Raw genomic sequence first — 16341 nt, forward strand, 5'->3', positions numbered from 1 at the left:
ACAGTGATGCTGAGACAAAAGGCAATCTTCACTGGTACCTCTTTTTGTGCAATGTGTTTATTTTCTAATTAGTCTTATACCAGGATTGTAGGTTTATAGGTTCCAGCTTAATTTGAGGGCTTCTTTTTGTTCTTCCTATCTTTTACCTTTCTTGGAAGCACACGCAAAAAAAGTGTATAATACACCTATAATTATTATTGGTTTTGATTTGATGAAATGAAATTTTCTCTCTCTTTCACATACACACACATAAACACATATAAACACACAAAAATGTCACATACCTGCATATGTTTGAAACATTGAAATTTTATTGAGAGCAGAAACAAAATATGCCATTTTCTCTGGGAAACTCCTGTTTGAAAAAAATAAAAGTAAAAAAAATGCTTTAAAAATGAGATTTTACTCAGGGCAAAAACAATTTTTTTGGTTTAGTGTTAGAGATCAGATCATAATATGCAAAGGAGCACATAAGATAGTTAAAATAAAATTTCTGAAGATAAAATAGTTCCCTATCACAGTTTAGCTATTGGTTTCTAAATGGTAAACATTTTCATATGTACAAATATGCAAGTTGACAATTGTCAGAACTTAGGTACACATTTAATTATATGCAAATCATTTCTCGATAAAGTAAGCATTTATATCAACAAAAAGAGCTGGCAAGCAGTCGAGCCCTCAGAAAAGCTGAGCTCCTTTGTTAACCCTCCAGTTTTATGATCCTATAAGCCATTTAAGCATCAGAACAATTAATATTAATATAATTGAACACATCATATGTTAAGATTTGCTGCTGCTAAGCTACTTTTTTTATAGTACAAGGGCACGCCCAGCAGTACATGGTCAACCATGACAGGTAATTAAATGCTAACGTGGTTCCTGCCAGGGTCACCCTGATAGGTCTCAAGGGCCTATTGTTCCATGCCCAGCAGTGCTCAGAGGGCAAGCAGGCCAGGGGTCAACTCAGTTCCTAGAACGTGCACCTCTGACCCCTGTGCTCTCTCCCTGTTCCCCTGGAGCTGTGGTTTTCATTGACTATGCCATTGAATTCTTACATCAACCTCAGGCCAAATTTTACTTTTCTTCCGGAAAATGGAAAGTGACAAGGACAGACAGAGTCTGGATCCAGACAGCTTGAATCCTGAGCCCTGACTCCCAGTCTCCGTGCTTCTCTTCTCCTACCACTAATTGGAGGGTTCCAATGGGTGAACAAGTTAGCAACAATACATCCGATTAAAACCATCCTTACAAAAGACACAGTCTGTTATTTTTTTAATGTACATTGCACTTTCACAAACTGGAGCGTTAAAAAAAATTATTTATAGAAATTAAATGATCTCCTAATAACCCCACTAAAATGTATGATTAGAAAAGTTAGTATGTTCCAGTGTTCTGCAAAACCCATTCATCATAATTATAGTATACTATCCCTCCCAAACCCTACAAATTTAATGCTAAATACATAAAATCTAAGATTACATGACTATTCAGTAAAAGCAAGAATTCTGTGATAAATTATAATCTATATAAAGTAGTTTCCAACCAGTTGGGATGGGAGATGCATGCTGAAAGTAGATAACGGATCAAGCATGATGACCTCTCAGTGTCTGTGTTGCAAGCCATAATGCCCAAAAGTAGAGAGAGAGTATGGGAAATATTGTCTGCCATAGAGGCAGGGGGAGGGTGGGAAAGGGGGGGTATACCCGGGATATTGGTGATGGGGAATGTGCACTGGTGGAGGGATGGGTGTTTGATCATCGTGAGATTGTAACCCAAACATGAAAGCTTGTAATTATCTCACTGTAATTCAATAAAATTAAATTTAAAAAATAATAATTATTATTATAATATACTGAACTAGAATCAAAATGGACAATGTGATTCTGTGGCGAGGCCACCAGTTATCTTTCCTGCATATCTAAGCCGGGCATTAAAGTGTGCATTTGTAAGACTGAGTCCCTGGAAATGTTATATGCTAAATTATTTATTGAAGAAGTTCATACTGGGTTTTACATTGGTATGTTCTAATTCTTTCAGTTGATTGTCCTAAGACGTGAAATGATGCTAGTTTCTAACTGACTGTGGTTAGATCCTGCATCTGAAAAAAATGAACTACTTCTTAAGTCGGGAGGGGAAAATTGCCTCCCGAAATAAAATTTGAATGTAATTTATTTGGCCTGACACTGAGGTGATTTTCACTAATTCACTGATAATGACTAGGCATTTCTCAATTAAGGCAGTCTCATCGGAACCTTATCAGTTTGGGACAGCTGTTATTTGAACTGGAGGTAACAGAAGAGAGAAGGTTGACTATTAAAAGAAACCAAGAGTGGATGCCACAATGGCCTTTAATTGGTTTGTGTGATATTCAGGAATGCTCCTGAAATTTGTAACAGTATGAATTTTTTAATTTATAAAATGATTTGACATTTTAAAAAATGCCATGTAATCTTAAAACGAGGCTTTGAAAGTCGTAAATGTCATACTGTAGAGTCAACTGCAATGCCCAAGATTGTTTTGTGTAGATAGAAACGTTATTTCATCAGCTCTGAGACATTAATACAAAAAAATAGCCATAGGCTTAAAAATAATTATAAGATAACAGGATTAATAATTTGACACATTATTTTTACCTATGTTATATGAAAATTTGCTAGCTCTTGACTATTGAAAGTTTTAGGTCATTGCTAATGAAGCATGCTGATTTATATATAGTTATCAATCACATTCAAGGTTGAAAATGCAAACCTTCCATTTATTGAAAACTATTTTTCTGAGAGACATAGGATAGATTTGGCAATTACTACCTATCATATAGATGCAGAACTAAGAATTCATTTTTCTCCCTTTAGTAACAATGACATCAAAAGCATAATGGAAACATAGGCTCTCATAAAGAAATCACTTAAAACTCATTGTTGCTTTTAGCATACTTTTCTAATACTTTAAACAAAACTTTACTGCCCTGCAATATCAAGTTTGATGTAAGTAGGTTGCAGAAAATAATAGTTAATTCATGAAACTTAAAGTCATTTTCTCCATGTAAATCACAAAGGTGAATCTTAGCATCACTTACAAAAGCATCTACTCTGGTTTTGTGCTTGAATTATAACATCCTTCATGCTTTTGTTCCAGTCTTTGTTACAAGCTTCTGTTTTCTAAGTATGACTAGAACAAAAATGGACTTAAAAAAAATGGGTTTGCTCTCACCAGCTCAGTTGTAACTCCATGTTTGCAGGGACCAACGTCTACCTTTCTCTTGCAGTTTTCTTGTTTTTTTTTTTTTGTTTGTTTGTTTTTTAGCTTTTTGGGTCACATCTGGTGATGCTCAGGGGTTACTCCTGGCTCAGCCCTCAGGAATGATTACTGGTAGTGCTCAGGAGACCATATGGGATGCCAGGCATCAAACCTGTTACTATCACTCTGGCCCTCTCTTGCAGCCTTAAAACATTGACCACCAGTAATAATATTGAATGTGACTATAGTTTCTTTTTTTTTTTTAACCTCAAACTTCTAATCAAGTGTCTCTTCAGAGGAAAAAAAAAGAAATTAAACAGTTCTCCCCTACTATTGGTCTATGGCTAATTAGTATTGGTTGGCTCAATGATGTAACTTCTTCAGGATTCTGTCAACTGCTCATCTTCTCAATGAAGCACCTTGACATTTTGTTAGGATAAAGCATTTTAAGTCTGGCAGAACATGGTCCTGCCCTGGAAAGGCAGGTTCACATGAACCATTGAAGAAACAGACTGCAAACATTACACATTTTTGTGAAGATACTCAGGGGTGGGGGGATCGTGCCTTGTGAGAGAAGCTTGGGTCAGTTTGTGAAGTGGTGAAAAGATGTGATTTTTGTAGGTGACATGTACCATCAGCCATGGCCAGAGAGTGTGCATGAACACACTAGCGATGCTTCCTACGAATCTTCTTTAAGAAAAGTGGCATGCCTAAATTTCTTTTTCACGTTGTGAATATGGGGTAAGTAAAAGCATTTAATTTATCGATACTTTGGGAAGATTAAATGAGATAATATGTGTAAAATACTTAGTACTAAGCCTATCACGAAATGCTATTATTTTCAGTAAAATGAATTTGCTTGTAACGTGTTGAGATTTGCATATACTGATATTTTAATAAAGACATGATGGTATTTATTGCTGAAATTAGGATGCAAGATATCTAGAAATAAATTCTAGTTTTAGGAAAATTATAAATATGGATAATAACATTGGTATTCACGAACAATTGAAAGACATAACTACCATCTTTCACAACATTATCTTGAGACTTAAGAACCTTAATCAGGTAGTATTAACCCTCAGGTTTATTTATTCTTAGTCCAGGTCAAAATTAGGTTACTTTAGAAAAAAATTGAGTTGAGAGCTATGAAGCATAAAATGCCACTTTCCAATATCACAATCAAAGATTTTGCAAATGTGTTATTTTAAGTAATGTTAAGTGTCCCAGTAGCTGAAAGGTCATGTGTAAGGCACAAACTGTAAGTGAAAGGGAGTTGCAATATTAATTTGAGGGAGAAAGTGATTACATTTTAATCTCTGGATCTATAGCACCAAGTAAATATACTTTTATTTTGTTTAGCTAGTTGAATCAATTATGAAAATTGCTGTTTACAAAATGACTTACCGCCCATAATCACTATCTAAGATGAAGCTGACATTGTGATGACCTGGAATTAATTAAAATACAACAATCAATTAAGTTCTCATCTACAGAAGAAAAATAACTGTGCATTATAGAGATGATTTAAAAGCAAAAACACATAAAATTTAAATTGCAATTATACCACCATCTATAAATCCTCAAAGAAATAAAAACCAAACTCTCTTAAAGAAGTACCAACTATTTTGAAATATACATAAGATGCATCTAGTTTATAACCATAAAAAAAGACAAATATAATAATGGCTAAAGACGAACAAATAACATACACACAGGTGTATTGCCCTCAAATTTCCTTTGTCTATCTGTTCATCTCATAACTGTGTAGTTGGGTGGGACCCTCTGCTAAAGGCAGAAATGCCAGCGGAGCACAGCTTTCTTTCTCCTATGTAAGCTTCTGGTTAGTAGAGAATAAAGTCAAGTCAATAATACTGACAACAATAGAGAACTAATGAGTGTGACAAAGTCAAGGAGAAGTCAAGTGAAGTTTGAAGTTTGAGAAAGAAAGACAGAGGTTCAGAAAGTCTTTTTTTCTGACATGGCATTTTATCTGAACTTCTCAGGATAGGCGGCTTTATTATTTAGACAGACAGTAGTTCGTGCAGCTCATTCAAGTATGATAGACACATGCACACACAAACATACACACATATTTGTATATGTGCCCTCATACATATGTCTGAAGTACACGGAGCAAGAGGTGAACAAAAATATATTAAAGCTACTGAGAAATCAGCTTAGTCTTTGAATAATCTGGTTAATGGGAAAGAAATTGAGAAATTTAAAGACATTTGCAAACTTCAGGGGAAAAAAGGTTACATGAAACTGAAAATAAATTATTACCAAAATAAAAACTCTGAAAAGAAATGATTACATAAAACTGGAAAGAAAATAAGACATGCTAATTTTTTGAAATTATCAGAATGTGCAGGTAAGACTAGGATAATTAAAAGCAAATAAACAGAGTTAAATCATCTCTGAGAATTGTAAGGAAGGACAAAAACTTACCAATATAAGTTCCAGTTGTCTTACAAACCATAGAACCCATGTCTCCACTGAGATTGTCTAACTTTAGACCATATCTAAAAACATATATATTTCAAATTTTATATTAATGCTAAAGTAAAATAGTATATTTCTAAAACTGAAATTTCAATAAAATGAAAATATTAAGGTCTTGGTTCAAGATATTTGAATAAAACATTATTGCAAGTTAGAAGCTTTCACATTAATTTGGAAATTTTCATTTGTTTTTTAAAAGAGTTTAAGTAGTGCCAAATTAAACAATATTTTGATAAAGATATTTCTCAAACATTTTCTAATAACAATCTAAGAGAGTGTATATCATGCTATACTAGAGACAAAAGGGCAATATCTAACTATATCAATGACTGATGACTTACTATACACTATAATTTATACTGCATTAAAAGCATCCAACTATAAAATATTGCTATAAAATTGCTATTCAAGACATTTAAATCTATTGACTATTTTCTAAAGAAAATTATATAAATTACTTACAAATGATCTGACTGTGGAATGAGAAGTTCACAGGGCATACCTCCGACATAAACTCTGTACAAACATTTTATTAGAAAAGATTGTTATGTTTAATGTAGTTTAAATTGCTCTCTTTTTATCAAACTCATTGCCACTTCATTTTTTATTTTATGACTATCCATTGTGAGGATGAAACTGATGCCATGACAAGCTGCAGCTAACATTTAGTCTCAGCTAGGCCTCAGTTTCTGTTTCCCTGGAGCAGGACTGGCAGTTGCTGGTAAACTCCCAGTTGAGTAATTGGCCAAGATAAGGAATTGGGCAGTTGGGTCTGACCAGTCATGAAGGGTCACTGCACCCTCCTTAGAAACTGTTACTAACCATTGCCTAATTGCTGACCATCATTGTAATAGAGCCAATGCTGAAAATAGACCAGTTTATAAATTGCTTCTTAACTCTGAACCCTATATAAACTGCTTGTGATTTGGAGTTGGGGTCTTTGTCAAGATTCCACTACATTGAATGAGACTTGGACCCTAGCTCAAGCTAGCGATGGCTCAGGCTAGTAATAACGCTCATTTGCTTTTGCATTATCATGTGTGAACTTGGTCTCTCCGAAATTGGGGATCTGAAACTCAGGCACAACACCATCACTTGATGATTCAACATGTTAAATACTTACTATGATGTCCACCTGCTTTACGTACAGAACACATCTATGAACAGAACCAACCTCATGCTCTTATGAGATTCACACTATAACTGGGTGAGACTGATGATTCACCCAATTATGATTTGAGCATGATAACCAAAATATTCTTAGTGTTGTTAGAAAGAAATAAGTATTATTGGAGTAGACTATGTAGAAACATTATGGATTATCTAACTTTATCAACTTTTATTAATTATCTAATACATATTTATTTATAAATTTATAATAAATATAATAATTATTATACAATAGTATATAATAATAAACAAGTCTCACAGTGAAGATGTTACTGGTGCCTGCTCTAGCAAATCAATGAGCAATGGGATGGCAGTGATACAGTGAATAATATATAATGATAAATATAATATATTTGTATTCATATGTATTATATATTATATTTGATATGATTTTATATTATTATATTTTAATATTTATATTATATATTCTAAATAGTCTAATTATTATATCACATATTATGATATTCTATATTATATTTAATATAATATAGACATATTGTATTTAATATAATAATAAATATATAATGATAATTATAATAAATCTATAAATGAGGAATTTAAATTATTTATTTATTATTAACAAATAATTACTATTTATTAATTATTAGGCCACTCTCCACATGTTCAAACGAGTCTCATGCATGAAGGAACTGGCAGAGGAACCCAGGTGTGCTGGACCCGGGGCTGAGATCTCCAAGGCTGCTCAGATCAGGACTGGGCCTCTTCCACCCAGATCCCCCATTTTCCAGTACCAAGGCAGTCACACCCAGAAACTGCCTTGAGGTGCCATGTAATCCCATCAATGGCCAACATCCAGAGACTATAAAACCAAGCTCCTGGAAGCGCCAATATGGCCAACATCTAATAGCCTAGTTCTCTCTCTTGGAGAACCTGGCGAGCTACTGAGAGTTTACTGCCCGCACAGGAGAGCCTAGCAAGCTCCCTGTGGCGTATTCCTATGCCAAATACAGTAACAATGATGGGTCTCATTCCCATGACCCTGAAGAGCCTCTAATGCAGTACCATTGGGAAAGACGAGTAAAGAAAGGCTGCTAAAATCTCAGGGCTAAGATCAATGGAGACATTACTGGGCCAGCTTGAGCAAAGCATTGATCAATGGAATGACAGTATATACATACCTCTCGGAGATCCCGGCAAACTACCAAGTATCCCACCGCATAGGCAGAGCCTGGCAAGCTACCCATGGCGTACTCAATATACCAAAAAACAGTAACGTAGGTCTCATTACCCTCACCCTGAAAGAGCCTTCAATCATTGGGAAAGATGAGTGAGGAGAGATTGCTAAAATATCAGGGCTGAGAGAAATAGAGATGCTACTGGTGCCTGCTCGAGTAAATTGCTGAACAACTGGATGACAGTGATACAGTGATTAATTATCTACATTATCAAATGAAGACAAAAATGGGATATAACTTGCAATGTCTTTTAGAGATGTTTGCCACACATATTGGGTCTGTGGAGAAATATTTTACTTACTTGGATCTGGTGCCTAATAAATATATAAAGAACAGAAGAAAAACTCTCAATATATGTGTTTAAAGTAGCATAGTGTCATCATACCCAAACCCAGATCACTGTGGAGATTATTACCAGGTACAGATAAGAGCTTTACTCTGGAGCTAACTTTGAATTTGAACTTATAAGAACTGTTCTTATAAGTTGCAGATTTGGGTAAGCTGATTTTGCCTCCCTGTTTTAATATTTTCATCTGTAAAATTAAAGGATGATTGTTACCTATAATATCCTTGCTTGCATATTGCTAAAATTAATACAGAGTATGAAGAAAACATGTCCGAAGATCTCTTAGGAAATATGATAGAAGACACAAGTATAAGAAGAAATCTGCTCTACTTAAGACTTTGAATGAATGAAATTAAAATGCTTATTCTCTCAGCAAGAACTTTATTGATTGTAAATTGATTCCCCTCCTTACAATAAAGACTTATAGCTTCATCTTCTCAAGCCTGCAAAATGTTTCTATGCCTTTTATATACCTAGTTTGTCAGCTAGAAGTGTATATAAACTAAAATTATGATTACTTACTGGATTGTTATATTTAGGTATGAAAGATCAATATATTATGTTATTACAATGAATAAAATTGCATCAGTAAAAAATAAAAATTAAAGCTTTACTTGAAGTTCAATTCATTTTAATACAAAACTCAGTTCTGCAGTACGTTTCATTCTATAGGAAAAAACCTGGGTTCACAGCAAGACCTACAAAGTGACCCAGATGAAGATATGCTCTAATAATATCAGTAAAACTGAAGGAGAATAAGAACTTAGAAGGTGTAGAAGAATGCCTGTCTTCGAATTTAACCCTTACATCCTATCAAGCTGATAGAAGCTGATGTTACTGAAGACTACAAGAAACTGGTATTGAGTTATTTTAGACACCAGATTATACCATCCTGCTTCCAAAATGGCAAATCCAAGACCCCAAATAAGGCCCAGAATTAAAAACTTCTGTTTGCAGAATAGGTTAAATTTTTCAATTGACTTCCATACCCAATTTTTTTTCAGGTTTCCAAGAAAAATAAACTGAAGTAGTGTGCCCACTATTGAGATTTCACCATCTTTCTTACCCCTTACCTCATTGCACCTGAACAACTAATTTAGCAACTAACACTTATAGGCACCTAATGTATTATTTGATTCTTACAACCACTTTGTAGGTAAAGATCATCCTTTTGTTTTACAGGTGAAAATACTGAGACAGGGAGGCAAAAATAGCTTACCCAAATCTGCAACCTATAAGAACAGGGGTTCATGTCATTTCTTCTCCCCGTTTTTTGATGGGGTTGAAGGTTTTTTTCTTATATAATTCTACTAGTGTCTTGCATATCCTGGATATTAATCCCTTATCAGATCATTGTGTGATTGTAACCCAAACATGAAAGCTTGTAACCATCTCACAGTAATTCAATAAAATTTAAAAAAAAGACCAGGGGTTCAAATTCAGAGTTCCACTCCAGAGTAAAGATCTTATTCGTTTCTGGTAATCTCCACAGTGATCTGGGCTTGCTTATGATGACACTATGCTACTTTACATTAAGTGCATATATTAAGCATTTTCATCTGTTCTTTATATACTTAGTAGGCACCAGATACTTCAATTATTGGCATGTCCTCAGAATTAGTACCTGATGTTTCTCTGGAAATTTGGCCTAATGGAGAAGATTTGTGAGGAGCTTGAGTACTCCAGTATCCTGATTTCTTGCCCAATACATCACTCCCTGCTAACAAAATTCAGGTAAAGTCAATGCTGTTACAGTGAATGTAGTATAAATGAGCTAAGTATAGCAGCAATTATACCTCTGTCTTTCCCATCAATAAGAATGCAAAAATGTTCCCTACCTCTACATATAGTATCTTATGGTGCTCAGAGTACAAAAACAGGTTACCCTAATCTTTGAGATTCCATCTGACTACAATTCTGGGATTTATGAAATAATTCCACCCATTCCTGTCAAGGACAGATGAAAGAAGAAGGAAATCTCTCTTTGAAAGTTAAACTTTGCTATTTAGAGGCATCATTGTGTGAAACAATGAACTAGAAAACCTCATCTGAAAATTAGAATATATGTCAAAGCACTGGACTTTATAAAAGTAACAAAATCCATATGCTAAAATGTCTATGTAAAATATCAGATATTTGATTGTCTACTTAGAATTTAATACTACAAAAGGAATCAATTTATACAGTTCAGATGGGTGGTCGAGCATTGTGTAACTGAGACTTAAGCCTGAAAGCTTTGTAACTTTCCATATGGTGATTCAATAAAAAAATAAAAATAAAAATACATTTAAAAAAGGATTATAGATACATGTAAATATGATAACTTAGTTAAGGTTTGGCCCACAGAATTCCAATTAAATCCCCTTTATTTTATTTATTAAGACATCTAAAAGTTATTCTCAAAAAACTATATATGGTCAAAAATTATATATGCATTCTAATACATATACATGTATTCTAAATGAATATATAATGTTTAATATCTAAAAACTCCCAGTACTATTTAAATGTCATTTGGTTTACTCATTTATTTGTTCCATGTAGTTTAAAAGCAGAGAGAATCTTGAGAGCAATGCCACTGATTATACATACTCTATTGTGTAGAGAAAATAAACCAGACCTTTTAAGGTAGGATTGAAATGATCCTATCTACACAACAGGAAAATACTTTACTGGTAATGCTGCTTTCCAGTAAAAATATATACAAGTTTTGGGCTTTTATTTTGTTTCTTGGGGTGCTACTCAGGGTATATTCCTGGCTCTTTGCTTCTATGTGTGGGGGCAAGGAATCAAACCCAGGCCTCCCACATGTAAATCAAGTTTTCACCTGTTGAACTATTTTTCTGAAATGACAATTATTTACTTAAGGAATATCAGATTCCTTCTCTGAACTCTTTTTTTTTTTTCTCTTTGGGTCACACCCGGCAATGCTCAGGAGTTACTCTTGGCTCTGCACTCAGGAATTACTCCTGCCGGTGTTCAGGGGACCATACGGGATTCTGGGACTTGAACCCTGGTTGGCTGCATGCAAGGCAAATGCCCTACCCGCTGTCTTATCACTCCAGCCCCCTGCTTCTCTGAATTCTTTTTGTTTGTTCATTTTTTAAATTTTTTGTTAGTGAATCTCTGTGAGGTAGTTACAAACTTACGAACTTTCATGTTTGCATTTCAGACATACAGTGATCATTTACATCCCTCCACCAGTGCCCATTCTCCTACACCAATGTTCCCAGTATGTTTCCACATCAGAAATTTACCTCAATTAAAAAATTATTTAAAAATAAAAAATATTGTAAGTTATTTTTATTATAATTTTGTTCTAAGTATGTAATCTGAGAACAAAAAATGTTTACTGATTTTTAAAAATTTTAACGAACACCATCTGTGCTTCAGGCATTGTGCTAAGAAATTAACATTGCTATCTTCTGGATGAAGATTAATTAATAAATTCTTGAAAGATGCATTTAAAAAGCAAAAAAGCTTACCTCAAAACCCTCACATTTCTCCCATTTGAGCTCAGTGCAGTATTGCTTCCATAGACATCAGTGAAGATTCTGCCTTGGATTGTTATTAAAGTACCTAAGAAAAAAAGTTTTGTGTAGCTATTGACCCATATCCTTAATACCAAAACAATGGAGCTTTTTCCGATAAAACCAGCTTGCAGACGCTTGTTATCAACACGTATCATTATTGTTCAAAATGTTCTAGCAAACATAATAACACATGAATAACAAATGTGGTGTTAAAGAGGCATCTATAAGTGTTTGTAAATTAAAGAAATCTTTCATGGAAGACAAGGTGAATCTTTCAATAAATATTATCTAGGTCATAGGTGATTTATTTGAAAAGAATCAAAAGAATCTCCACTTCATACAAAAATAATTTAATCCTAGATGAAATTAAAATTAAATATAAAAATATAAAACTGTAAATGCTCTTAAAAAGCAAGTGAAAAGAGAAATATTTATATTATTGGAATGTGGGAAAATATCTACATTATTCTATTGCTTAGTGAAGAAATAACAAATATTAAGACCTACAGATTTGAAAATAAAATTAAAAGTACTTGAATAGCATAAAAATTAACAAATTATAAAATCAAACAAAAAGTTAAAAAATTACTTTTTATATTTTACATAAAATATTTCTAAAATATAAAAATTCTTATAATTAAATGTGAATTTTATAACATTAAACCAAGATAAACAAATAACTTACGAAAGGAGAGTATAAATAATCAATAAAGATCAAGTGAATTCAATTGCATAAATTAAAGAATTGAAAAATTAGGGGGTAAGTCTACTGTATTTTTCGTATGCATTTGTGAAAACAAAAGTAGTTCTTATAATTGTCAATATTATAGAAAATGGCATTCTCACAGTTTCCTTTGTTTTTTTTTGTTTTTTGCTTTTTGGATCACACCCAGCGATGCTCAGGGATTACTCCTGGTTCTGCACTCAGGAATTACTCTGGCGGTGCTTGGGGGACCATATGGAATGCTGGGAATCAAACCTGGGTTGGCTGTATGCAAGGCAAACGCCCTACCCACTGTGCTATTGATCCAGCCCCTTCCTGCAGGTTTAAAAGCTGATAAAACTATCGTGATGAACACTGAAAGGCAGCTAAATGATGAATGGATGAAAGTTAAAACATTGGGTATATTCATGTACAGTCTTTGAAAAAAATTAATTATTGGGAGTTATTTTATAATCATAAAAGATCTATTTCTGAATTTTTATGTTATAATAATTATGTACCAAAAAGTATCTAAATTAATGGCCACAACTAACAAGCTATTTCAGTCATTACATACACACCTGGAGTTCCAGATAAAGGAGTGATGCTCCTTATTGTAGGGGTTCTGAAGCTTTTTGCCTGTAAAATAATATCAATAAATAAATAAATCTACTTTTGTTCTGTGAAATATCTCTGCTTCTTACATATATTTAAATGATATTCATAATAGAACTATTGGAAGATTACATAAAGGATGTGAAGTTTAGAATACATTTTGATTCTTTGAGATCTTTTCCTTAACTCATAAATTTCAAGATATTTCTAGCTCAGAATTTTAAAATTCAATCCTCCTTTTGTGATCAGTGTAAGTCAAGCCAAAATAAAAGACTAACTGGTAAACTAAAAAATTAGGAATTTGTTGGGAGTAAAATTATAAAATGTATTTTTGTATCTGAACCTATGAAGGAAAACTAACAAAGCCTATTTTGAAATTGAGATAAACCTTGGTTTACTAGAGTATGCTTTAGTAACTAAGCTAGTACCAAGGAAATATAATCTAAAATATTACTAAAAAGTATATTATCTATATATCTAATATTTAATATTATCTAATATATCTAAAAAGCATAATGGAAGATATTAGGATTCCAAGATGGACACCAGTAGGATGAGAATATGTTGTTGTAGATACAATTATGACCCCCCAAAGATGAGCATATCTTAATCTCTGAATATGTGAGGTTTGCAAGACAGTGGATCTGGATCGCAGACTTAGTTAAAGTTAGAATGAACTCATCTTAAATAGGGAAATTATTTAGGGATTATGTGGATGACACGCATGTAATCACAGGGTCCTTAGGAATGGAAATGAGAAATAAGACTTGGAGTCAGACTCTTCTGGCTTGTGATCAAGGAAGCAAGGGCAGAATAATTTTGAATGAAAGAACTCAGCCACGATTGCCAGCTTTAAAGAGAGAGGGATCGTGGTCCAAGTAATGGGGACAATCTTTAGAAGCTGGGAAAGGCAAAGGAGTGGATTCCACTCTAGAGACTACAGGCGGAACAGATCTTTGGATACTTTCGTGTTAGTCCACTGACACCAACATGAGACCTTAACCTGCAGAACTGTAAGGTTCTTAGAAACTTGCATGTAAGTCAGTAGCTTTGTGGCTAAATTTGCTTGGGGCAAATGTAGGAGACAAATCAGACTACCGTATTTAGGGATGAGAGAATCTAGATATGTGGGGATCATATTTGACAATGTATCTGGGGACCATAGTAGCTTCTTTTTTTCTTTTTTTAATTGAATCATAGAGCTATAAAGCTGGTCATGGAGCTTTTCTTTTTTGCTTTTGCTTTTTGGGTTACAACCGGCAATGCACAGGGGTTACTCCTGGCTCTGCACTCAGGAATTACTCCTGGTGGTGCTCGAGGGACCTTTTGGGATGCTGGGAACCAAACTCGGGTTATCTGTGTGTAAGGCAAATGCCCTACCCACTGTGCTACATAGCTCCAGCCCCATGGTAGACTCTAAAGGGCAACATTTTATCTACATTGGAGCACTGTAACTAACATAAAGCATAAATATGAATTAAATTACAGAATGTGTTATATGAAAAATGTACTCCCCCAAATACCTATATTTATGGTAACTAAAGTTTGAGCACCTCTTAAATTATAAGCGGCCACATTATACATTATTGCATCAGAAATTTATAATAAAAATGTTTTAACAATTTGGACGATTCTCAAAAAATTAGATATTGAATTCCCATTTGACCCAGCAATACCACTGCTGGGAATATATCCCAGAGAGGCAAAAAAGTACAATCGAAACAACATCTGCACATGTATGTTCATCGCAGCACTGTTTACAATAGCCAGAATCTGGAAAAAACCCGAATGCCCCAGAACGGATGACTGGTTGAGGAAACTTTGGAACATCTATACAATGGAATACTATGCAGCTGTTAGAAAAAAGGAGGTCAAGAATTTTGTAGTTAAGTGGATGGGCATGAAAAGTTTCATGCTGAGTGAAATGAGTCAGAAAGAGAGAGACAGACATAGAAAGATTGCACTCATCTATGGTATATAGAATAACAGAGTGGGAGACTAACACCCAAGAACTGTAGAAATAAGTACCAGGAGGTTGACTCCATGGCTTCGAGGCTGGCCTCACGTTCCGGGGAAAGGTCAACTCAGAGAAGCGATCACCAACTACATTGTAGTCGAAGGCCATGTGGGGGAAGGGAGTTGCGGGCTGAATGAGGGCTAGAGACTGAGCACAGCGGCCACTGAACACCTTTATTGCAAACCACAACAGCTAATTAGAGAGAGAGAACAGAAGGGAATGCCTTGCCACAGTGGCAGGGTGGGGTGGGGGGGAGATGGGATTGGGGAGGGTGGGAGGGACGCTGGGTTTACGGGTGGTGGAGAATGGGCACTGGTGAAGGGATGGGTTCCCGAACTTTGTATGAGGGAAGTATAAGCACAAAAGTGTATAAATCTGTAACTGTACCCTCACGGTGATTCTCTAATTAAAAATAAATAAAATTAAAAAAAAAAAAATAAATAAAAATGTTTTAATTTAAAATTAAAATTCGTTCAGTGAAAATAAGAAAGGGGGAGAATCAAAACAAGAGCAAAAAGGGGGAAATATTTTAAAAAATGATGTAAATAAGAAAATTATTTGAGTGTGTGGAAGTTTAATTTATTCATAAAATAACTTTTAAAGGGAGAAAATAAGAAATACAAAACAATCCATCACTATAGAATAATTACAATTGTATAAAATTATCCTTTGCTACATATTAACTTATTTTAAGCATGTTCATAAGTAAAAATCTGTAAAATTGAAAGATAAGAATTCAGAATTAAGGTGCAAGATTAACAGTACGTATGTTAAACAGGAGATTCCACATACATTGAAGCTGCATGCATGGCTGTTGATGTGACCTTTGCAGGTATTATTTTCTGTAACAGGAACCCCATCCACACTGACTCTCACAGTGTAGGAATCCTCTGGCATTGCTCTGAAAGGCAAACAAAGAAAAGAAAGAATGCAGCAGCTTTACTTTACTTTATGGTATTGAAAAATGCTGCCCCAAACTACATGTCAATTTTGGGGAAAGTGTCTTAAATTCTATTTGG

The 16341-nt window shown here is 34.3% G+C and overlaps 1 protein-coding gene across 1 annotated transcript in view; it reads right to left on the reverse strand.

Annotated features, from left to right (window-relative positions):
• PKHD1L1 (PKHD1 like 1) overlaps positions 1-16341 on the reverse strand; it is a 187237-nt gene that overhangs the window by 156554 nt on the left and 14342 nt on the right. Inside the window, exons 4-10 of the mRNA XM_055127690.1 lie at positions 16115-16223; positions 13272-13329; positions 11940-12033; positions 6205-6258; positions 5689-5762; positions 4645-4687; positions 285-355 (exon numbers count right to left, since the gene is read on the reverse strand). Coding sequence (XP_054983665.1) covers positions 285-355; positions 4645-4687; positions 5689-5762; positions 6205-6258; positions 11940-12033; positions 13272-13329; positions 16115-16223 — 503 coding nt within the window. The remainder of the gene's footprint in view (positions 1-284; positions 356-4644; positions 4688-5688; positions 5763-6204; positions 6259-11939; positions 12034-13271; positions 13330-16114; positions 16224-16341) is intronic.

Source organism: Sorex araneus, chromosome 2, assembly GCF_027595985.1.
Source record: "Sorex araneus isolate mSorAra2 chromosome 2, mSorAra2.pri, whole genome shotgun sequence".
NCBI lineage: Eukaryota > Metazoa > Chordata > Mammalia > Eulipotyphla > Soricidae > Sorex > Sorex araneus.